The 25,855-nt window shown below is 37.3% G+C and overlaps 1 protein-coding gene across 2 annotated transcripts; it reads left to right on the top strand.

Moving 5' to 3' along the window:
- The first annotated feature begins 963 nt into the window (after positions 1-963).
- On the top strand, positions 964-21,816 carry adm2b (adrenomedullin 2b). 2 transcript variants are annotated; one of them, XM_088647058.1, is made up of 3 exons: positions 964-1,098; positions 1,388-1,639; positions 16,770-21,816. In XM_088647058.1, the coding sequence occupies exons 2-3, from the start codon at positions 1,539-1,541 to the stop codon at positions 17,179-17,181; spliced, it is 513 nt and encodes a 170-aa protein (XP_088503184.1). In that variant the 5' UTR covers positions 964-1,098; positions 1,388-1,538; the 3' UTR covers positions 17,182-21,816. The 2 variants fall into 2 exon arrangements, with proteins under 2 accessions (XP_088503184.1, XP_088503185.1); XM_088647059.1 differs by lacking the exons at positions 964-1,098; positions 1,388-1,639 and adding an exon at positions 1,900-2,357.
- Positions 21,817-25,855: the final 4,039 nt, after the last annotated feature.

Genomic DNA, 25,855 nt, shown 5'->3' with positions numbered 1-25,855 from the left:
ACTGCCGCAGGGGTGCACTGTCACATACAGTACGAGTGCATCATAACTAGCTTACTACAGTATATGTCGTTTTGGGTGGATCCTTTTTCGTGTGCGTCCTATGTGATTACTTATCCTCATGTAGCATGTAGCGCAAGTACTGTATAATAGTAGATAATTGCTGTGAGCACTTGGCTGGAGTTGAAGGCTGACGGCGAGCAGGCAGGGGAATCGCTGAAGTTCTCAGTGTGATGCTTCAAAATGAAAGTCTGTTATAGAAAGTCCCACCAGCAGTTTCAGGTTTCGTGTGCGTATCGAGGGACAATATCGGGAATTTGCTTCTCCTTTTACATAATGAATATCTGGAGATTAGCTAGTTACACGGAAAAATCTGTAATACGCGCCAAATGGAATAAAGTATTGATCTTTATTTTTTTAATTATACTTTCCAAGTTAACTGCACAGTCCCTATCACCATCTCCTTTCTGTACCATAGCGCTTGGAGAGCGACGTCTTTTTGGTTTTAATCTAAAGTTTACTTACACGTAGGCAGGAAGACAAAGATGAGCATGTGGTGAGAAACAGATTCACAAATCCGTTGATAAAAGGATGATGATCTATTGTTAAGAGCTTTTTAACACAGGATGTATATTCCCGTATTTTATAAGAACATCAATAAAATCGCTATCAGTTTTGATGGTGGTCAAAATCTAATTGAATTATTATCAATGCTGTGTTATAACAAAAATAAAAATAGACCGTCTACTTCGAAGGCTTAAAAAGATGGGCTGTTTTGAACCGTGACTTGTCCAAAGAGATAACGTATCATTTTATATTTATCAAAACGTATTTTTCAAATGTCAAACACAAACGAAAGCATGCAAGAAAATAACCAGGTGCTATTGATGTTTTTGCAGTGTTTTACTAGTAGTATAAACACATTTTTTTTGGGTTCGAAGTTGAAGAGCTCACATCACGGAGCCCCGCCCATTCACAATATTTAAATGTTCAATGTCAGCGCAAGACCTGTTTCAGAGAGTCCTGTGATCTTATCCAAGGAGGTCTGTGAGAAACTCTTCCAGAAATATATTAAGCGCCGAAAACAAATTACGCCAAAAGGTCGGTATATATGAATTACTTTCTATACACTTTAATCAAATTCTCTGTGCATATATACAATATTTGTATCTTAAGAAAAATATAACAATAATACATTAAATATGAAATGCATAATTTGCATCATCTTTTGGCTGTATATAAAGATATATTCATATGTAAGTAGTAATACAACAGTAAAGTCATATAATTATTTTTAATAGAAAATCATATATTTAAATAATTATATGGAACTATATATTCACCAAAGTAGCTGTAACTGCTTTTCTTCTCCTCTGTTTCCGATGTATAGGTGTCCTGCAAATTTTGCTACATACTTACTTCTGGATTGCTCTGTGCCTGCCTGCGTTTTTGGAGTTCCTCCTCCTAGGATCTGTACATTTTTCAGGTGATTTGTAAGCCTCCCTCCTTTCCCCGGGGGTGTAAGAACTTCTAGTCCCACGATGCGAGCTTTTTTACCGGTTACAGTGTGTTGCATCAGCCTGCTGTGCTTGCACCAGCAGCTACTGGCTTTACCCGTTGGAAACAGCCTTGAAAGAAACAGGTAAGTAACAAAAAAAAAACTTTCTTTTTAACTTTTGCATTCAGTAGATAAGCACTGTGACACTTTTCATCATGCTGTAATGCCGCAGTTTTTTTATAGTACTTACAATTATCCGGACAATATTGGGGGATATACTGTAAAAGCACGTGAAATCCGAGAGTTTTCTGTGAACACTTGGAGAAAAGCGACAATAATGCGTCTGATCCTACAGTCAGTTTCCACATATTCAATGTTGCTGACTCTTCATCGCACTTAAAGGCGCTATATTTAAGAAATCAATCAGCACTGAGTTTTCGTTTTATGTTACCAATATGTGAAACTGAGGGATTTGCGATTTTCCTCTCGCAATTACCGCTGAACGGAAAACTACACCGCTTAGTTTCGCTTAGTGGATTGGTGAGTTTAAAAATAGAAGTGTTACACCTGTCAATTACAATCTCAGTTGAACTGTAAATTTTGCAGATTGCTAAACACTTTACCCTCCATTGAGCGTATAGATTAAAGAGCAATTGAACCACCGTTTAAGTAAAGGATTTAACTTCACTTGAACTTGGTGTAACACGGGAGCTGTGGAGGTGAAGTAGACACGGGCGACGTGCTTGAAGGAGTGTGTGCTTTTTGGCACTTTAAACTAGCCCGTGCCAATGACTCACAAAACATCTGGAAAAACTGACACCATGATGAAACCAAGACCTTTTGTGTTTTCGGAGACTGCCAGGTACACTATCAGAAGAAACTTTAAGCTTTTTATGACGGTTAAACAAAGTTTGCTATTCATTTCTCCCCTCACACTTCATACCGTGCCATGAGATAAACTTTGCTCTCTGTTATATAGCTTTATTGTTCACGTCTTTGCTTGAAAAGGAAACCTGTTCATAGTTGATGTTAGGTCAATGAAAAATACTTTTACATCCGAGCGTATTTTGGAAACGAAGTGTTGACTTGTGTCAAAAATGCATTTGCGTTTAACTTTGGGGGTTATCGGAGATTTCGGTTTCCCCAAAATAAAAGTTTGAAAACGTGGTCTCCTGAATGAATCTGGTATACCAAATCTTTATCGTTATTAGGTGTTATCGATATCAGTGTATCAGGAATTTGAATCTAATTTGTTCATTTTATCGTTTTTTTAGTCATTCTATATCGATTTTCTTTTACGCGTCCTGATCACGAAGGACGTCTTAAAAGGGGGGAATTGAAGCCAGAAAAGGGTTTACAGTTTACGATGATAGGTATTATTGAGTAAATTATTCTATGTCGATTTCACGTGTTGCAGTAGATTTTCGACTCATACTGTTGAGCGGGGTCTAACGATCTGCAGGGTATAAAACAAGCTGTCCAGCCATGTTGCTGAAGCCGGTTCCTTGGCTTGTTTAAAGAAACTGAGACCCTCGGTTTAGGACTAACTAGCAAACGGGCTACACGGACCAAACGGCCTCCTCTCGTTTACAACCGATCTTCTGTTCTTATGTGTAAAACATCTGGTACATCTGGTACTGCTAATAAAACGGGGATACATGCCATTAAGGTAAACAAGTGTGTTTCAACGTTTCTTTTGATATTTTACAATATAATGTATGTAAAAAGTATACATTACACGAGTCCTTGTTTCACAAGTCCCTTAATTGCAAAATTAATTGTACTATATTTTTAAGTGTACACTTAAAAAGATAATGGCACGAAGAGCAGCACTTAAGAAGAGCACAGCTTTGACAAAGTACTTGTGTTTAAACAGCTGAAAATTGTGTAAACTATACACAAATTATGTTATTCAAAACTTAGGGTGTTTAAACAATCACTTAACTAGTTTATCTACACTGGAGCCATAAAAAGTGTAGTCAGCATACAGTACGTGTACTTTAAAAAAACCTGCTTTTCTTTACAATATTCTGGGACATATCATTTAATCTTTTTTATTTTAAAATTATTTAATTTGTGTAGTTTCAACTGTGGTTTCAAGCAGAATCTGGAATTATGTAGAATGAAGGATTTTCATAGTCCAGTTGGAAAGTCAGCGTTTTTGCAACCAAAGTGCAGGTTTGCCTTGTATTGGATTTTGGGTGATACAGTATTTGCATGCCCTCTCCTGGCAAGTAACTGTTGTAGTCTTGAATCCATTTTATTCATATGAGAAACATCTTTATTTACAGCTGCGACTGTCCTAGAAATATTTTAAAAAAAGGTCACAATTCATTTTAATTACTCTCTTGACGTATTATCTTCCAACCTCGTCTTTTTTAGGTCATTTGTTTTGTATGTAACTTAATACATGTGAAATGCATGTTCAAACATCAAGTTACACCTTAAAACCTGAGAGAATACTAAAGGTTTTGCTTTCAGGTGATTTAAAAAAGCTGGGAAGAAAAGCCTGTCTTGAACTCAGATTTATTTTAATCACTGAGAACATTCCTCCATATTACAGTATGTTTACAGACATGTTGTTGTGTACTAAACAGTTTTTTTAAATCAGAATACTCTGTATATATTTTAAAAATAAATTGTAGATATAAGAATATGTCCTTGCTGGAAGAACCAGTTAAAATGAATCAATGGATTGATATTTATATAAGTTCATATATTAAGTAACTCTTGCAGTAGTATTTACTGTATACCGTTTAATACCTTTATATCTAAATTCTCAGACAGGAACGTGGACACATTTCTTCTAGGAAATAGAGGTTCTGAAATTTCTTTAAAGGCACTTTGTGCTTAAGAAGGTGATTTAATTAGTATTTGGTGCATTGAAGCATGTACTAAAGTGTTCTGGACTTAAAACAGGATTTGCAGTGTTATTATTTGTAATGAGGGTGGAATGTCCCATACACTAAAATGCTACAATAGCAAGCCTTATATAATGAGGACTTAATTGGCAGTTTCTCATTTAGCATGTCGAAATAGGAACAACTTTCTTAAGTTTGATCCCCTCCAAAAAAAAACTAGGGGAAAGGTTTCTGGTGATCATCAAATACTCCTTCCTTTTCATTAATTACAATGTTTCTGCAATTTCCCTCACGGGATCAATAAAGTATCTGTCTATCTAATGTTATTATTCATAGACCAGTGCTTTTCTAAATTAATTGGACAAGTCTGGGACGTACCCTGCTAATTTCAATACATTCTGTACTTTTCTACCTCAGGAACTATTTTATTTGTCCAGGTTGACAATTTTACCACCCAAAAAAAAACGATGTGGTTTTTGCTGGTGTGTGGTAATGCTTCAGCTCATTCACGTATCCACACACACTCATTAGCAGAAAGGGGGTTTGTGAGAGCCCATTGTTAACGTGATGCTTGAGTTTAAGGGATGTCAAAAGGGCGACAGCCATGTGAGCAGGTTGTAGGGCCCTTGAGGTTAAGTTGCATTTTGTTCTCAGAAGCGCTGGGAGGGACGCAGTTGAATTGGTTCTCAAATGGCTTTTAGTCTCCCTGTTCCGCTGTGGCTTTACCTTTGCATGCAGTAAATCAGAAATCCGAATGCTGAACACCGTGACGTTGCTTCAAATAGGCCACATGCTGTTTTGTAACCTGGGAAGAATTTTCAAGGGTCTCTCTTTTCAGCTTCAAGGGAGTTGCTTTGGCGTTCGCCAATGACAGACAAAGGAGAAAACACCTCCCTCTGGTGCTGACTGCACTACTGCAGCAAGCGCTGAGACACTTCCACAGTGCCACCGAGAAAACCAGCCCCTTCAGGGGCTCGCCACCAGACACAGGTGTTAGTATAATGTGGTCCAGATCAGATGAAACCAAAATTGCCGGGGAGCTAAAGACAAAAGAGGGCTGCTCACGTAATGACAGCCAGCAAAAATCACTTTGTGGCTGAAAAAGATGTCTCCATTAGAAAACCTAGAGGGAAGTCTAGACAGTTAGTGCACACTCACGTGTTTCTGAATCCCACTTGGGGCAGTAGAGAACCTGCAGCTTAAAAATGAGTGTGCACTTTTATTTTGGACCGGGGCGGTAGGAGATTAACACTGCTTATTCTGTAAATGGTGAAGCGTAAACATTTCAGAAAGGTCAAGTAAACACGAATGTAACGTGCACATAGAGGGGGTTTATGTTTGCTGCTAGTGTTTTAGGTAGTCCTCCAGACTGACAACATCAGTAACCTTATTTTTTCTTTAAAAAAAAGTAATCACAGCCCTCCTTGGTGCTGAGTAAAAGTTTAACCTTTTGTGATTGAAGTAGATGTATCCCGTTGAACTCAGAATGTTTCATGCTAAATGGCACATGCTGCCGCAAAACTGCAGCTCCCAGCCTTGAGAACCTGATCAGCTGAGTGAAATATAACACGTTCACTGCAAATCACCTCGTGCCTATGACAGGGCAAAACGGGTGTTTCATTGGTCTACCCTTTAGGCAAGAATTCCACTGTGTCTGCAGCTGAAATGTGCAGGCATTGTGTCTAGTTACTGAAGTACATGAAAGAGGACGTTTGTTTGAACTTGTGCAACTCTTAACCAGGGTCGGAACCGCTTTCACAGAGTCCAGTGTTTATCAGTGCTGAATTCCCAGCTCAGCACAGATATAGTAAATCACATCCCTTTTATTTCTGCTGACCTCATTAATCAGGTTAGCAATTACTAGGCTTTATCTTGGGATGAGATTTTATGTTTCTTGCACAGATCTTTTAGAAGGTTAATCTTTGGATGAATTATGTGCAGTTTTTTAAGTGGCCTGCTAGTCTGTGCTCCATCGCTTGTTAGTTTTTTTTAAAACCCAGAGTATTTAAATTGCTTGTACTGGAATCTAACATGGTGCTATTTGTTTCATTCCACTTTGTTGCTTTATGCCAGGTCATGTGAATGATCAAAAAGCAAAACCAATTGTGTTTTCACTGTTAGTTTTAAATTATAAATATAATAAGTTAGAGATGATCCATGTTATGATCTGCACTGGTTACTTTATTTTCTTTGGACAAGACCCATATTTGTGAATCCAGAATAAGGATCTTACATTGTCAAATAGAAGGTACTGAGATAGATTTAGAAGGCTGCTGCTCTTGCATGAATCGTTCCGTTTGTATTTTTAAGTGAAATATGTCAACCTGGTATAATTACTGTAGTATCCTTCATCCTTTAGATTTTGAAGTTATCGTAGGATGGCCTAAATGGTCTCATCTCATTAGTAACCCTTTTAGATGAATAAATGTAGATTAATTTAGATTAATTAGTTATCCATTTAGTGAGAAATGAGACAAAGCATTTTAAAGTGCATTAAAGTTAAATGATAAAAAATATGGTACAATTATTTGATAAACATGTACTCATGCTCACCAATGATTTTTAACATGGGCAGTGTGAAGAATTTCTTTATGTTTTCATCTGGATGGAAGTCTGCAAGCAGAAATGTTGTATCATGAAGAACAAATTCAGGGGCTGTTAGTAGTTACAAATGTTTATCAGAGGAGGCATTATTAGAATAATGTGAAAACAATGTAATAATTGTTGCAGCCTCTGTGAGTGAGTGAGACCTGTTAAACAGTATCAGATTAGGTTAATCAAGGCTCTGCCTTCACTTTTTTCCAGGATGCAAGATTATCTATCAGGGTGGTTTATCAGTCCAGACCTCAATTATTGTGTTACTACAGGATCAACAACAAAAAAAAAACACATTAAGCACAATTTTAATGTAGTTTGGGCGAACAGGCGTAATAACTGATAGCATGTGATATTAGTCTTCTCAAAATATTTGTTGTTTTCTTGAGTACATGGACAAAAGGTTTTTGGCTTTGTGGAGCTCACAGTCCAGACCCCTGATGCCAAAGAGCTTTACTGTGTGTGTTGGGGGAGTTAATTCGATTTCTCTCCTACTGGATATCACTCTTACTGGCCAGTTAAAAAAAGATGTTTCTTTAAGTGTCATATTCAATGACACTGATTTAGGCATAACGGTGCTTCTAGCAGCTACATGATGTTTGATAATTAATTAATGAATGTATATCCTTTTGCTTAAACATGTCTCATTTGTATAAAACTAAACAACTATACTGGTTTAAGTTGTTTGGGAGGAACTCTTGGTAGCAAAAAATATTTGCTTTTTACTGCTTCAATCACAAGACATAAATAAAAATTCCAATAAACAGTATATACAGTAGCTATGAATGCGTAGTACCAAAGACAACCACAGTATGTGCATACTGTACATTCTCCAGACTGTTCTAGCATGGTTCCTGGTTGCTCTTATTTGCCTGTTTCCTAGACGTCATGTAGCCCTATTACTCCTTGTTTGGTGGTGATTAGATAAAACGTCATTAAGCAAATGGGATCAAAACTGCACAATCCAACTGCTTTTTCTGTAACTGCACACTGTTTTTCTTCCTATTGCAAAGTATGCTGTGTTGCCTTTCAAGTAGGTTATGCTGGACATTTGAACTTAATGAAAGGGTTCTTCAATTTTATTTCAAGTTTCCATAATGTTTTCCAAAGAGTACCCTATATAGTGCTTTATTATGAGTCTTTATGTGAAGTTAAAATAACAATCTAAATCCAAAGATGACCAGTCACGCCTTGCCTAGTAAAGTACTAGCAGGCAAAAGCTCTGACCACAGCCTTTTGAAGTGCAGGGTGCTGCAGCATGACACTACATAGCAGCAGCCAGAATGCTGACACTGGCTCAATAGAGGGAAAAACGTGAACACTTCACTGAATGGCATACAGTAATAACAATGCCCTTTAACTGGTGAACATGAAATCTGAGAAAATGCATACCTCTTAAAACTGTATCTGCTTAAAACACGAAACTGTCTCCTCAAATAACAACTGTGGGTTTGCCAAGTCATATTTTGTTTGAACCACAACAAGCTTAATATGCATTGAAAAATACCATGGGAAAAGAAGCAGCTCTGACTGAAGGGTTTCATTACTGTATAAGCTCAAAGGCATTCAGCTTATTTTGTTGAAGTGGAAAAACATGACCAGCGTCATTAGTGGAAGTGACCTCTACGTTTATTTGTATTCCTGCTGCATATGTGCATCAGTACCTGCATTTAAGTTTGCTAAAGTCTCTTTCTGAACAAAACAGACTTGTCCTTCTCTTAGATGTAAGAAATAATTAACTTGTGCCACATATTTGTCAAGTAGGTATAGTGGGGTAGAGAACACGTAGGTTTGTCTAATAAAATATTTTGTAAATGCAGAACAAAGGACTGTTAAGTAATGAGGTCAGAGCAGACTGGGAGTTGTGTCTGAAATGTTTTTCACAAGCTGGAAAACAGACACTTTTCGTCATTGTTGTTTTTAAATTTTTTAATTTCTGCCCACATTGACTAAACACTTTTCTTAACACTGCAGACCGCTGATTTTCTGCATAATATTTTGAGTCATTAATGTAAGGCTACAAAACATATAAGGAGAACTTATACAACATTCAAGGTAGCTATATGGCAGATTTTGGCAGATTATACAGTACATCTGAAAAACCTAGATGCTTCTGTTGTACTATGATAAATACTGTCTTATTTTATGACAGTGAACTGCAAATACAGTTGCATGTTTAATTAAAAAAGTATACATAGTGATGCATATATATTATAAATATATTTATTGTTGTATTAGTATTATGTTGAAGGTTACAGTTACTTAAGTGATGGACCCTATCAATAAAGAGAAACTTGCAGAGGCTAAAGCCAGTCCTTCTTGACCAAATAAACAAGGACTCTAAATTAATATAGATAAAGCATCTTAAGGACAATAATAAACTGGTAATGATATTACAGCTAAATCTCTGAAAATATTCCGTAGAAAATATCTTCAACATGTTTCCTGAAGTGGTAAAATTCTAAAAGGAGAAGATACCTTAAACGGATATTTACTATGGAAGTACTAATGATGTGGATACTTAAACAATTAACCCATATCTTACACACTCATCGACCAGTTAATAATGTTCTAAACATGGGTGCTGTGTTTTACTTCTGAAAGAAATGTAGATTAATATTTTCATCTCTATACACATAGGCATATATATAATAAACATATACATGGATATAATGACTAATTATATTTCTTTATTTTCAGTGGAAAAAAACATTTTCTTGTTACCTCACTCCTAATAGCCTAAAAAAAAATTATAAGAAGGTCAGCAGTCTTAGGACTCTACTGTATATACTGTACATACACCGCATTGTAATGCTCCTTTTACCATTGCAGGGACATTGCAGTCAGCTTAAGAGAAGTGAGAACTGATCCTGCAACACAAATTCTTTTGTGGATTAGTGGAAATTCCAAGCCCAATGTCCTTTAAGAACAGATTTTCTCAACATAGAAACCATAGTGATATGCATACTTTACAGCAAAGAACAGAACTATACAACAGTTAATGAAATGAAGAGTAACAGTTCTTTGTTCACATTCAATCACAGAATAAATGGTTACGATAATAAATATGATTACCACACAGATGTTATACAGAATTCTGATATGTTTGATCTTGTAGTCATCTCCGAATGCACTGACTTGGTCATTGCTATCAACATAGGTGTCAGAACACGTTCTGTTTCTGAGGTGGCTGTGGTCCTTACATGCTATAAAGTGGCTGGCAAAACTTACTGGCATTGAAAAGAAAAGGGAAACTAAAATCAAACAGGGAGATTCAACATCTATCCTGGCTCTTTTCGAATTAAATCAGCCTTCAGCGTAATACAATACCTTTTACGGTTTTTGAGAGCTTTCCACCACGAAACAGTATCTCACAGCGCCATAACAAGAGGTCATTAAAGACAAAAATAACCAATACCGGTTTTAAAAAGAGAAAAAAATGGAGATTGCCTTTATATGCCATTTTGCCGATATTGCGATATTGACTAAAGACTTAGAGCTTTAGCGAGAACTAGATAGTATATGAAAAAAATTGATAGTTTTCAGGTAAACGTGTCCTGATCAATTCTGCTTATTTAGTAGATAATCTTAAGTATTAGGGCATTTTTTAGCTATCAAGGCAGAGCTCAGAAAGTTTCATCTTTGACAGCTTTGTTCAACTTAAGGTGCACTGAAAACCTATACAACTTTCTTGAAAAAGTCCTAACTAACAGTCTAGCCAGGATCAGTGTAGCAATAGAACATAGCCAGGATCAGTGTAGCAATAGAACATAGCAACTATGATTAAAGAAAACCTATAGTAATTAAGGAAATTAAAAAATTGATGCACTGAAATTTAAATTATTGTAATTACGAAGATTTTGGTAACACACAGATATGCTGTAGATAATAGTCCCTGTGAATCCTATGTGTTTTGTCACTAAAATACACTTAGACTATTTTTAATTTAAATTCCTGAAGAGGAAACATCATTTCTTTGTCTTTGGCTTTATTGATTTCTTTTTCTTATGGCCACTTGAGAAGATATTGGTAATACTCCTATGTTTTATGTTTTTCAACAGAAATCAAACCCTTTGTTTCCGTGTTTACTGTGGTGTGTCTTTATACTCTTTTAATAACTGAGACATTCTGAAGGTAATACAGAAGAATATCAGTCAAAGAGCAAAGACTGGCTTGCCCTCTTTACGAACTCTTAAATCCCAAGCTCATTGACTTAATACTGATGCCTTCAAGTGAAATTTGACTCCAGCTCAACATGTTATATGGGTTTATTGCAAAGCAGTTGTCAGACATGAAGGAATATGAATATGAAGGAACACTTGTCCAACTTTGATCTTTTGCCAGATAGACCTCAATTACTTTCAGTAGTCAAGTTTATGTTCTCAATAATCCAACAGCCTGCCTGATCAAACAAGAAGGATGTGTTTTAACAGTTGACCTACATGTAAAGAACTAGGACAATGACAGGAGTATACAGTTGATAATTTAACATCATTCTCCATATGCTGAGCTGTAGTGGTTGTTGATAAACAGGATGGATATTCATTCATTTGACTTGACCTTTTTGAGAAAACAATGTAGGGATGTCATCTTAGTCTCAACATTTTTTTTAGCTTATTTACTTAAATATTTATGCAGATTTGCAACCCGTCTCAACTTTTCTGGCCTTTTGATAGCTTATTAGTTGGCTAATGGCCTCACAGGGTTTGTACGGCTGCCTGCCAGCTCTGATGACCAGTCGCTGGCGTCAAGCACTGAGCATGTTAGCTAACGTAAAGCTCAGAAAGATTAAGGGATGGAGCAAATGGTCGGAGAAAGACATGCACGTACGCATGTAATGTTTCCCAGACATTAATGCAAAAGCAGGAGCTTTGTAATGGGTGGGTAATCAGGTTAGGGGGAAAAAAACAGGCTTTAAATAAACTTACACAGCCAAAGGTGTAACAAAGCCACTAAGTGGCAGAATCAAATTTCACTTAAACCAGAAGCCTCTGTGCTGAATGTACTTTTGTCACCAGAATATTTGGAATGAAGGGTATATTCTCCCCTAAACCGTTCCTTGTGAATTTCATTATAGTGCTTTGAAAAGATGGAATTATCTGTTTCAGAGGTTGGGTTGCATTTTGAATCTTAGACATGGCTGGTTGCGCTGTGCAGATGCTGAAATGGACTGCTAGAGGATATTGTATTTCAGCTCCTCTTGTTTCTTGCAGCAGGCTAAAGCCTACTAACCTGTTTTTTACATATTGCCACCTGGTTCACCAAATTGCAAAGAAAAAAAAACACTCTATTGATAACTTCACAGTTACATCTCAGTTCAAGCCAGTATTAAAATCCTGCTTATCAATTGAGTACAACTAAGCAACAGAACAAGGGGAGCCATGCGATAGTCCCTGAATGAGTGAAGCTGTTTGAGTGGCATAATGAAATGTCACTGTTGTTTTAAGCCAAAGCGTAAGCTGCCTATTTCTATCACTTGCTCACCAGCATTTTGTACACACGCCCTCCCTTGAAACGATGCTGTTTAGCGTCTTCTTTTGCCAAGCTTCTCATGCACATAAAGGCGCAGACATTTCAGGGAGAGCCAGCACTGATGTTTAGTTGGCTAAAATCGTCACTTCAAGGTTTGTCTAGAGATGTGATTGGAGTGTGTTCCAACTCCAGCTTGGCATGGACACTCATGGTGATGATACAGAAGTTCGTGGGTTTGCTCCACATCGACTTGAATACTTTCCCCATTCTGTGAGAAGATCTTCTAATATAAAAGACCACTGGACCTTTCTCAATTCCTGCATTGCACTGCACAATTATTTATACACAACATCTTTTCGTTTTTGAAATGATATATCTTGTATAAAACCTCCTGAGGTCTTTAATAGCAAGACATAGCCATGTGATGCTTGGATTTTAGTGCCGTTCATGTGCAGCTGAATTTTGTCTTGCCCGCTCTGATTTTAGGTTTTGAGTTTACGTGTGCACCCAGCATACTGTATAAACTTTAATGTCTTTATTTTGATTCCTGCATTCTAAAAACCGAATGCCATAAATCCCACGTTTACATTCCAATTATCTGCTCAATTTCTGTTTCTTTTGTCACGTGGTTTAAAAGTTGACCACTACATTAGAAGTTTATTTTAGCTCTTAATCTGGTACTAAGTAGGTTGTAAACAAGAAGGGACAGATTGTAGGCCCAGTAGTCAATAACTGAAATGTCTAAGATGTTGATAGAGGGGTTTTTGAACAACTTGGGGAGATCTTTTTTCTTTCCTTCTCCAGCGTGAGAAAGCTATATAGGTCCTCTTTGGTGTGTCCTTAACTGTCTCCATGGAACATCGTCAAAAGTAATGCTTTTGAACAAACCCATCCAATGTGCTGTGTTTTAAAGCTCAATTATATAACCAAAATGACAGTATAGTCTGGTCACGCTGCCCTGCAGACGTGACCTCATTAATGGCCACGATTAACACAATGACAAAAAAGATATTCTCTAGAGAATTCCAGCGAAAGGGAAAAAGCACAGCCAAGTGCCAGAAACAGCACATTTGCAGACACACTAAGTCAGTAGTTAAGTGGCCCTTGAACCTCTTTCCTACAATACAGCTTTAGGCTTCTGTCCCAAGTGATTGTCTCCATAGCCATCAGCTTGCCTCCTCTGATTTGCTCACCCTGTAATTTCTCACATCCAGCCCTGTTTTTTTTTTCGCTGGACTTCTCTGAAGAAATGACAGTCTGCCTTTCACCAGGGAAAAGTTTTACTTGCACTTTTATAATTACTTTAAGTATCATTGCAGCTTTTCAACAAGCAATTTGTGGGTGTGCTTAAATCGATGTGCTTTTTTTAATGTCTCAAAAGGAAGCTCTTACGCACACAGCTAGTCTTAGGTCTGATGTCTTATACCGACACATTGGAGTGGGTTTTAGTGGTGGGTGTTGCAGTAGGTCTAGACCTTAAATTGTGGTATAAATTTAAACTCTCCATCAAATTTCCTTTCCAAAAATCTTACAGATAATCACTTATAATTCATCAGCTGGTGTTATTATTATTACTGTTCGTACATACAATGTACACTCCTGTGCTGAAGACAATCAGGAATTACACTATGTGTATTAAAAATATCCTCTACCATTGTTGCCTTCTATTATAGCTTAGAGTATTGTTGAAATCTGCTTAATTTTGGTGAGAAACCAAGCTTGTCAATTCAGCAGTCTTTAATTCACATTGTACAGAATCTTCAAGAATTTATTCATAACAACTGGAAGATAAGCTGAAACTGAGCAGCCCATCTGCTATATTATAGCGGCTTATCCATCGCCATTATCTCAAATTGACCATCAAATTGAACTGACTCATCGTCAGGTGTTCCTCATCATTAACATCATTTGTTCCTCTCTGCACATCCATTAAGCTAAAAGGCTACATTATAAACTATAGAACATAGATCTATCAGGCTTAGCTGTTGGCTTATAACAAAATGGATATCATTTCACTAGAAACCATTCTGCATGAAGAAGGAAAAACAATTATAAAAAAGAATTATAACAAGCCTGAAGTATGTTTAAGACTAAGACTGCACATTGTACTTTAATATTAGTTTTTGGAATTATGTGTAAGAAAATAGTTTCATTTACTGGAGATTAGTTAGCTTTTTAACATGGCTGTTGTGTGTACCTAAAATGAATGTAGAGAAGTAGAATTGTGGCATGAAAAATGTTTTTTGTAGCATTCACTACTATTACAAAAGCAAACAAATGAAGCTACATGTACAGTATGAAAGTACTTGAATTTTGTAGTCAAATGCAGTGCAGTAACTAATAGTACTATTATCAATATTGTAATAAAATGGTAATGTCCTGTTAAGCATTTAAAGCCATTTTCGGGAGACTGTTAATACATTTATAGATGCAGAACTCCAGAATTGGAGTTTTCAACTCTGGTCCTGGGGACCACAATCCTGCTTTCAATTCATATGAGCTCAGTTACATAATTGAACCCTTAATTGGCCTAATAAGTAACATAAAATCTCCTATTTTCTGTAGAAAAAAATAAGGCAAATGTTCCGGTTAATTAAGGATACAACAAAGTAAAGACTTCAGCAGGAATGAAAACTAGTATTGGGAACCCCTAGAACCAAGATGAACTTTCAGTCCTCAAGAATAAACTGATCTCTCATGTATGATCCAGTACTTGCTCTAATCCCCTGTCTCTGTGCCTTTAGGGATATCTTGTTTCTTTAACAAAAGCACCGTGTACTGTATGTCACCCGCTTGCAGAAAACTCAGCAAATTTATTTCGTATTGTTGGACTCGGTGAACATTCAGAACTGAACGATGATCAGGTCCTTGTTAATTGAAGAACACAGTAACTCCGAAAAAGGTATATTTCTAGGCGTGGTGTATACACAGTACTGAATTATCATGCAGCCTGGATTCATTTTAAGTGAAGTGCATTTGCTTTCTACTCTACATTGGACTAAGGATTTTTTGCTTTAATACCTAAATACTTTTTCTGCTTTAATACCTAAACTGGTTAAAAAAAGGTTATTTTTAGTCTTAAAGGTGTTACAGAGAAAGGGAAATAATATGTGGCTCCAGTATAAAAAGCACTTTACTGTAGCACGACCTCCTCACTCTGAAAGATTGAAAGCAGCAATAAATTTGTGCTGCTTTGTGTCTTCTGTGGAGATTAACCTTTTACGAAAGGGAAGAGCAAGGAAAAGCACACAAGCGCAACTATATTTAGATCTTTTGCAAATATTTCAGAATTAGATTCGACTAAAAAAAGACCATTTTCCCACTCTCATGGTCTTTGTGTATTTTTCATGAAGGATTGCCAGGTTAATGACAGTATTCCTGGCCAGGGAGATTCCTCTAGGATTACAAGGGCGAAGGGCACTTTGCTTCTTTACTGGTGCAATAAAAAATAAAAATAGTTCAATAAAGCTGTGGCCAATTGAAAGGACACGTGATATGATAATATTCCTGAAGATGTTATTCACCTTGATGTTCAGGTGCCAAGCTGTACTAAAAACATTTTCAAACCTTTGTACTACTAGATACCTGCTCCCGATTGTATAAGGGATATTACTCTTGGATTGTATTAGGTACTATATAGCTCCTGTTAAATCGACTGTAATGTTGTTTAGATCAGGGTGTACAATACTTTAGCTTTACATTGATTTGTCAGTTGTCAGTGTGTGAACAGCAATAAAACTAGGGAAATAACAATACTGTATTCGTGTATTGGCTATGCTACACTACATCAAAATGGCTTTATCACTGAAAGTCTTCTGTTAATGCACTTGATGATGCTGTTTGAAATGAGAGTCCATTATATATTGTAAATCAGGCGTACTCTGCAAACGGTTCATGTTTGTCCCTGAGGATAGTTATAGTGTCTGTGATGAAACACAGCTAATATTAGGTCAAACAAACTTTAAAAAAGTACAAGAAAACATGTTATTCTGTTGTCTGGCAACACTGGAGCCTATTAAGTTTTACAGGGCTTCCTGTTCCCTTTGCTTGGATGAGCTTAAGGACTGGATAGCTTTACTGTAGCTACGTAATAACCTGACAGCTTGCAGGTGGGCAGGTATACCTCCGGCATATTTCATTTCTATTTGAGTTACAATATACTGGATCCAATGAGACAGAACATGTAATAATTAAGTCAAAGCACAAAGCATCAGTTTTTATGTTATATTATTTTGCTATGTCTGTTTAGCGAGGTCATTAACTTTAACAAATGCATTCATGTATGTTCATGTGGCGATCACTGTTTGACGTTTTGAACATAAAGATTTCTGTCTTCTTTTTTTCAGGTTAAATTTTCTGAAGAGGCTTCAGGACCTTGAGCAGTTTCAGAGTACAACACCAGGGCCCACAGCCAGCCCAAAGGATTCCTCAGAAACCATCGTGGAACCCATACGTGAAAGGTTGAGACTTCACCCTATCTATTTACACGCATTCAAACAAAATAGCAGGGGCAGCAGCTATACCTACGACGCACCTAAAGTTGATGCCGAGACAGATGCACAGCGGAAGGTGTCCAGGGGTCGTCGCCATGCCCACACAGGTGTACGGGGTCACCACCCACAGCTGATGCGCGTTGGCTGCGTCTTGGGAACCTGCCAGGTGCAGAACCTGAGCCACCGGCTGTGGCAGCTGATTGGGCAGAGCGGACGCGAAGACTCCTCTCCGGTCAATCCGAAAAGTCCACATAGTTATGGGTGATCCAACTGGACCAAAACAAACACACAGAAGAAGTGTCATATATAGCAAAAATGCAAACACTTTGATTTAGATTTTTCCTTTGTTTTGCAAATGTAGTTCTTGTCTAGAGAATAATCATCTACATTTCCTGTGACTCTATGGAAAGAACGAGACTACTATTAACTGTTATTTAACATGTTCTGTGCCTTATTCATTCATAAGCACCAAGACATCAGCAATAAAGACCCATGTAGCATACAGTAGGTTTCTGCAACCAGCTGACTGAGACGGCTGAAGCTGAGTTTCCCACAATCCCTCTCATACCTTCCACCCTTCCTGTTAAAATGAACAAACCTTTAGAGTTGGTGAATACATTTTCAACCAGTATCATAAGAATAGCTAAAAGATATTCTGAAGCTTTCAGTTTTATCTATGAGTCATCTGGAGCTCTAGGTCCAAATGGAAGAATAAAAGTCAGTTTTACAATCATTTTCTGACATTGGATATACATCTCATGCCTTCAGGGTTTAATGACATCTTACAGTATTTGTAATGCCAAAATTAAAGAAACAACAGATGCAGGAATGCAGTACTCTGATTGATCAAACTCATGTTAAGACTGAAGCTCCATCAAAACATTGAGAAATGCATTCCAAGTGACTAGTGCTGATCAGTTAATATGCCCTCCCACCATGAACTGTTCAACATCTGATACTGAGGTGCAGCCACCGCCACTGAACCCGCTGTACATCAGCACAAGCACAGCCCTGGCTCATGTGACCTGTTAAGAAAAGTGTCTGGTGGTGCGCAGAGGTCGCTCTTGTCAGCACTTCAGTGTAGCACACTAGGTGGTGACTATCTCAATTACTCTAACTGGGCATCAGGCGAGCAAGAAGACTCGAGTAAAGCCTCATTTTAACACCCAGTGATGCGTTGAAGCTGTATGTACTGCCACAGGAAGGTTTCTGAACTCAGCAAAATAAATCAGGCTAATAGTCAAGGCTAGGGAGGGTTTTGAGTGAAGTTCAAGGAGTTCATTGCCTCTGTATTTAACCATTCCGTCTGTGATGCGATATGTCTGAATTGCAGTCAAGTTTCACTGCAGAATGTGGAAGATGGTAGACTCAGTAGAACTACATAAGAAAAAACACAGCCAATATCAATTTTATGTTGGTTCAATGCACAGGACGTACAGAAATAATGAGCAAGCAGATGTGGTCCTACTTGGCCTTATACCTAAAGGTACTGACATTTATTTGCATCGTCCTATCTCTATTTTTAGGGGAACATCCAAAAACACTGCAAAATGAAGTGCATGCATACAAAAGTAAGAAAGAGTGACTGATTCATTTTAGAATCACAAAATGATTTTATTGCTGGCCTTTTACATTCTGTGAGCACTAAAGGTCTATCGATATCTGGTGCACTAAGTTGAATAATCTTTCTAAAATTCCTTGAATAACTTTACAAAGAATTTGGTTTTGGGCAAATTAATGAAACACGGTCATAATCCAGCAAAGGTTTTATCACCATGGAGTAACTTTTCTTTATGCCTGATTTGTATTGCTTGTGCTGGAATTTGTAAACACATACTGTAGGTTGAGCTATTCCTGCCGTCCTAGGACTGATTAATACATGACTAAAATTCATATGGCTTGGATTAGTTCTAACTAATAAGGAACAGGAATCTGCTAAAAATAGTCAATTAATTAGTAAAACACTGTGAACAAAACATGTTCTAGACGTTTCCTAATTTTATTGTGTGTGGCAGGTAGCTGTGCATTTGATGGAAGACTGAATTAAATGATCAAAAAACTTGTTCTCAAGAAAGAGTGGTGTTTAAGAAGTGGACACTGGGATTTTAAGACTGGACTGGACGTGCATGTTAGGATCTATCTAAAATGGTAAAATGGTTTTCCTTTTAGCAAGAAGTTTTTGATATGCGTTAGATCATTTAACTTATTTCTAGATTGTATTTGAATGTTCGAGCCAGACACTCATATTTGCAGTCTGTACCGATTTGGATCAGCTAAATCACAGACATATCAAACAAAAGTTTTGGAACTGTGTGTCAAATAGGAATGTTGATCCAAAAAGAGTCTTAAAGCATGACTGGGGCAGAGTTAGCAAGGTTTTTTTTTTAAAAAAAAAAACAACGCATCAGAGTCTTTTATAAAAATCCTAAAAAATGTTGTACGTGTCATGTGTTTCAAGCAGACAGTGAAATTAGCATTAAGCAGAGTGCTAAGACCTCAAATTTTCTTCTCATTATGGGTTTCAAAATAAATGACCAGCATTTACCAAATTTAAGGATAGAGGAAGCCAAAGGTTATATCTGTTTCTGACACACTGTACATGCTGTAAAAATATATATATTCCGCAAGGCTTTTCTTCTTGTAAAGCGAGTTTTTAAATTATGGGTTTTCTCACTAAAAATAACAAAGCTGTCTACATGGTAGGAACTGGCTCCAAAGACATCAATCTTAAAGTACACATTACAGCAAGGGCATAGGTGCGTGACATTCCAGAATAAGATGGTTTAATTCACCACTTTAAGGAAGATTATGGATGGCAGTAACAGTATTGATAATCTTAAAGTAGTCATTCACTTGAGCAGGAACTTTTAACTAAAGATTGGTAGATACATGTCCAGTTCTTCTCAGTTATTATAGTGTAGAAAACCTGTTCCCAGGACAGTATTTTGCTTAAATAAAATAAAAAAAGTTAATTAAAGAAGCTAATAAATATACATGTAAATTAGACTTCCTGAAATGGAAAACAAAGCTTTAACCTCTTTATTTTATTCCTCCTTTTTGGAGAAGATTAGAATGTGAATACTCAATAATGTCTAAACCTTTTCTGAACATACTGTATATGATAATAAAATGACAGACTTTAAAAATAAATATCAATGCAAGATACTGTACATGTGGGCTATAAAATAACCATTTAACTTTTGTAAGAAATAAAAGGGAGTTAAAGCTTTGTAGTTCATTGGAAATTTTGAGAATTGGTTTAACAGTTTTAAAAAGGCATCTGGGAGTTCTAATTATGTCATTTGTCAGCTTCATCAGTATTTTAAGATATTTACTACCTTACTACTAGCTTTGAAGCAGACACGCCAGTCAAGTTCAGCAGCTGCTCACTGAATACCTGACAGTACTTGACAAATCACTTTCCACTTTCTTGGGGTTTCCAGCAGAAATGTCTTGGTGAAACTCTTTTAAACTTGTTTCCTCTCATTGTTCAGCTTTTCCTGATGACCTTCAAATGCAGATTGTTGTGGGTCTGTCAATGATTTTAGTTGCTGGAATCATAGGATGGAACTTGACCTCTTTAAATCAATAATGAAAAGTTGCTTTTCTCTTTCTAATCATTTGTGATATTTCATGGTAATCATATTCATTGGATATTAGTATAGGAATGTCTAGTTTTGGAAAGGTTTGTAAAGCAATTAGTGCTTCTAAAAAATTTTATTTGCTGTATTGGATATGTCTCGTGACTTATAATTAAAATGCTTTTAAATACTTAAAACCTGTTGGTTTCCGTACTTTATAGACTTTAGTGCTCAAGAATAGCAAGGCAAAATGAAAAGCTTTATGTGTTCTGGAGAGTTGAAATACAAACTGAACTAGCACTTACTGTAGATTTTCTTCTTTGGTAGGAAGTATGGTGAAGTCTATCTTACTGTGGCAGCTTATTTAGAAGACCTTTACCCCTCACATATTGAGAAAAACATATTACATCACATAACATCTCAGCAAGGAGCAACATTTCTTTCATGGTCTCTGAATCCTTAGTGAAAAAAAAATCAATCCAGTTATGTATCAACTATAAGCCAATAATGCAGAGTTTTGGGTTATCTACTATTTATTTATACCTTTTTTATGTATATTTTGTCAGCATTATAAAATAACACTTTTGTCTGTAGATACTGATGAGAAAAGTTGTTTTTAATACTTTAAAGCTATCTGCTGTAAGTTTTGCTTGCTGTATATTGCACTTAGGGATGAAGGAGTGAAGTGAAGTGTTTTATGGAGCTGGATACTATGAAATTATAATCGGTACTGTATTTAGAGCCCTTGCAATCTTTAATTAATAAGAAATGGCTTCATTTCTTTTAGACAGAGGGTATGGTATGTCTGAAAATTGATCTTTATGAGGGTGTACCTTAGTTATTTGCTAAAGTTTCATCACCAACATTTGCATTAGAAAAGTCATTTATCTTTTTTCTAAAGAGAGCAGGTGGCTTTGTTTGCATACCTAATCCATGGCCTGACAGCAGAGGCAGGGTCTGTGAACTAGATTATTTTTATTAGGATCGCTACACTCCAGATATTTTACATTGCAATTCTCACATGCTTTGAAAAGGTCAATGGTCTTTAGGCAAAATATTAAAGCACTTTAAAGCAACTATATTTTGTTAAGTTCTACTTGAATTTAAGACAATGTTATTTAATTTTTAAATTAATTAAACAAGTTGTGTTGTATATATTGCATTAAGAAAACTGTATATATATATATTATTCAATGAATGTATTACATCAGTATATTCTAAGATTTGCATAACTAACTTAGTCAGCAAACCATTTATATTATGTATACTTTGTTAATATATTAGTTGTAATATTTAATAAAAATATTATGTTGAAGTTATTTTTGTATGTGTGGATTTATGTGGTATTAAATAGGCAATACTATCAGATCATTAAAATGAACCTACACATCTGTAGGTGCTATGTTTTCAGAGAAGTATATATTTTAAAAGCCAAAATGAAACATTTACTGAAATATATTGTATACATGCTCATTGCAAGCACCTGTAACATAGTACACTGAAGTGCCATAAAGTACAATCTTGAACATATTCATGTTTTCTTCTGTTCGTTTTGGGGATTCCATAGTGAATAGAAGTAAATTGAATTTGCATTAAGTAAATTCTTATTTTGCTTAATTCTGATTAACTTCATTACTGATGTGATAACACTTTCAAATTCTCCATCCACAAAAATAGTCTGTATTTATTTTATGATGGTGTAAGGGTTTTAACCAGTAAGCATAGTGTAATGTTGCTGTGCAAGAATTCATCCATTCATTGACATTCATTTAAAAAACGTTGTTTTGTAAATCTTTTTTGAACACTAAACCTGCATTACAGTATGTCACAATTTCTCCACAAGAAAGATTCAAAGAATCCCATAAATGATTGCCTTTTCCTTTTAATAGCAAACACAACAAAAACACTTACTGCGGTTGAGTGAATTCTGTTCCAAAGGTAACATCATAGCTGCACAAATTTGCAAAAACAGCAGGATCTTCCATTGATTTTAGTCTGGTTCACAGAGACTGCAGTATCTAGCATGACCTAAAAGTCAAATGAAATGTGAGAGAGGTCTCACATGAATAAAGTGGATATTAATAAAAAATGTGTGCACGAAATACTACAGTTTGGAGAAGGGAAGCCCTTCGGCCATTGCAAGCATCATCAGATCTGCTGCATTCCCTTGAGTCTGAAGCAGGAGGTACAGTAGTTCAAAAACATGTTGGAAACCCGCTGGACCGCGAGGCTCAAGAAGCGAAGCTGAAGACCTCTGATCAACGAATTCCCTCTGATTAGGGATTTTAAACCCTGGTCTTGGAGCACTCCAGTTATTGGTTTCAACTACTTAATTGAAACACAAATCTCGTGAAACGAATCCTTTGGTAGTCATTTTTCAATTGGAAAAGTTTGGATAAATCAAATTTTTCTTCAGATAAGGTGTCAAAATCTGACATTTAACAAAAGCCACCAGTCACAAGGTCTCCCACCTTGTGTAACATTATGGTAAAACAAAAAGTAAAACAATATGGAGACTTTGCTTTTAGATAGACCTTAATTCAAGGCAGGATTAGCCTTACCGTTCTTGCACGGAAGATGTTAATACGTGACCGGTGACATTATGAAACTTGAGCCAGAATCATTTACTATCTTGTATGGTTTTCTTTCTCTTCGGAACCATGGAATGTACAAGAGAAAAAAAAGCAATGATTTAATTGCACATGAACATACTGTATGTGTGACAGATGGTGGTCCCTAAATGCAGCTACAGTACTACAGTACTTTTGCTTGTAGCTGACCATGCTACCACGAAATTATTAGTGTGCTAGGACCTTTTTCCAACCCAGCAGCAGGTGTTTATCTCCCAGAACACCAGCACGCCCACGAATCAGACATTCAGTAATTTACTCAACATTTCCTTCATTCGAAGTCATACTTCGTGGCAACCCCCATCAACTATGCAAAGCCAATGCAGTAACCCTATCTGTGGATGGTACTGTACTAAAGTTTCAATCTAAAATCAAGAACCTTAGTGTAATATTTGATCCAGGCTTGACCAGGCTTGATCTGATCCACATGTGCAACATATTATAAAAACGTCATTCTTCCAACTAAGAAATATCTCCAGATCATGTCTTACGTTGTCGTTAACTGTTGCTGAAAAGCTGGTCAACATTTTTTTCTCTGGAAGTGATATTCAGCACCCAGAATCCTGACTGGGTCTAGTGCAAGTGATCACATTACTCCTACTCTCAGGTTTCATGTCGACTTCAAAATCCTCATGCTCACCTATAAGGTTCTGCATGGCTTGGCACCTCAGTTCGGTCTGAGCTGATATAGTCCTGCTCCCCACCTCGCAACCTTTGCTTGTCTAATTCTGGTCTCCTGTCTGTCTCCAAGCCCGTCTACTGTCTTCTCCTGTTATGCCCCAAAGCTCTGGAATTCTATCCCCAAGGATATCAGAGAGTCACTTCTTCCCTGAGTTCTTTCAAAACAAGATTCAAAACTTTCTTCTTTAAAACTGCTTCTGAGTCTGGCCCTTTGCTTTCCTTCTGTCTTACAAACCCTCATTGTAAACTGTTTAATTCTGCTACCTCCTCCCATTGAGTATTTTGTAACTTTCTTTAAAATGCTTCGATAAGCCACTTTTCAAGGCACCATATAAAAACAATGTTTATTATTTAAATCTACCCATCACACAAAAGTATCCCCAACACAAAAATTTCACAACAATTTAACTGCCTACCCAAAGCACAGAAGATGTGACACAAGTTACAGAACATACAAGAACCCCATGGATCCTGGTTACCAGAACCCTAGTGTCACAAAACAGCATTTTTCTCCTGAAATGAGCTCTGGTAGGTGACCTGGTGTACCTCCTTTCGCCACAGTAACGGGATGAATCAGTGTAGTCTTTAAGTGGTTCTAAGGCCTCCTTCTTAAGCCAGGCCTTCCTGAACAAAACGTGGCCCATCATACTCCTCAGTGTAGTCTTTAAGTGGTTCTTAGGCCTCCTTCTTAAGCCAGGCCTTCCTGAACAAAACGTGGCCCATCATACTCCTCCCAACCATGTTTGTCTCCGGTTCCAGTTTTGGGTAGATGGGGGAGGAAAACAATAATAATACAATAATTGCTTACACTTATATAGTGCATTTCTGGACACTCCACTCAAAGTGCTTTACAGGTAATGGGGACTCCCCTCCACCACCGGAAATGTGCAGCATCCACCTGGATGATGCGACGGCAGCCATAGTGCGCCAGAACGCTCACCACACATTAGCTATCAGTGGGGAGGAGAGCAGAGTAATGAAGCCAATTCAGAGATGGGGAATATAAGGAGGCCATGATTGGTAAGGGCCAATGGGAAATTTGGCCAGGACACCGGGGTTACACCCCTACTCTTTACTAGAAATGCCGTGGTTAATGATCACAGAGAGTCAGGACCTCAGTTTTACGTCTCTTCAGAAGGATGGCATCTTTTTACAGTTTATTGTCCCTGTTACTATACTGCGGCATTAGGACCCACACAGACCGCAGGGTGAGCACCCTCTACTGGCCCCTCTAATACCTCTTCTAGCAGCAACCTTAGTTTTTCCCAGGAGGTCTCCCATCCAGGTGGGCTGCCAGTTGTGAGTTGTAGGGTGATATGGCTGCTGGCCATAACAATGCTGAGGCCTCCCTTCACTGCTTTCTAAAGGGTCCCTCTTGTCTGAGTTCTCTCCTGGTTGCTATGGTTTCTTCCAGGTTCATTTGTCTCCAGTCTTCTGTATATGTCCTCTGTCAGTGGGCAGGGGGTGTTGAAAGTGTGGCTTTGACGTCTTCAGTGTGGGCAGAGCTAACTGCTCGGGATTCCTTGATCAACTGGTCGTATAAAGAAGAATTGTGTATTCGAACTCTGTTCTGGAGCCCCCCACCCAGTCCGAGACCCAGTAAGACCTCTGATCTGTGTGGTGATTACACAAGGTGGACTTTTGATTAATACGAGGAAGCTCAAAGAACAAGGCGAAAAACACATCCACCCTTAGGAGGCACTGGCCATTCAATGCAAACTCAAAGTCAACAAAGACCCAGACACCTTTTGGTCCACACCCAGCTATTCACTCTGTGACATACTGTATGTCCATGGTTAAATCAGAAGGCCACACTGCATTCAAAGTAAATATACGTCATTTCATTGAAAGGCTCTTTAGTACATGTAGGTCTTAACAGAATCATGCGACCTGAAGCTCTGCCAGCTGGAACAGCTTTGCAGAGAGAAGTGCAGGAAACATCAACAGGACAAAGAGGTGCTTAATGTGGTGTGAGCTTTGTTTCCGGGTCACCTTGACACACCAGCTAATATCACATGACAGTGAAATCACAGCTGAGAGGTTTCCA

The sequence above is a fragment of the Lepisosteus platostomus genome, chromosome 9 (assembly GCF_059453375.1).
Source record: "Lepisosteus platostomus isolate fLepPlt1 chromosome 9, fLepPlt1.hap1, whole genome shotgun sequence".
NCBI lineage: Eukaryota > Metazoa > Chordata > Actinopteri > Semionotiformes > Lepisosteidae > Lepisosteus > Lepisosteus platostomus.
This window is presented reverse-complemented; position numbering and strand designations above follow the sequence as displayed.

Excerpts from the sequence above, each read along its gene's own strand:
- adm2b (XM_088647058.1), top strand. The coding sequence starts at position 1,539 with ATGCGAGCTTTTTTACCGGTTACAGTGTGTTGCATCAGCCTGCTGTGC. Across the intron at positions 1,640-16,769 it reads AACAGCCTTGAAAGAAACAG|GTTAAATTTTCTGAAGAGGC; the intron begins GTAAGTAACAAA and ends TCTTTTTTTCAG.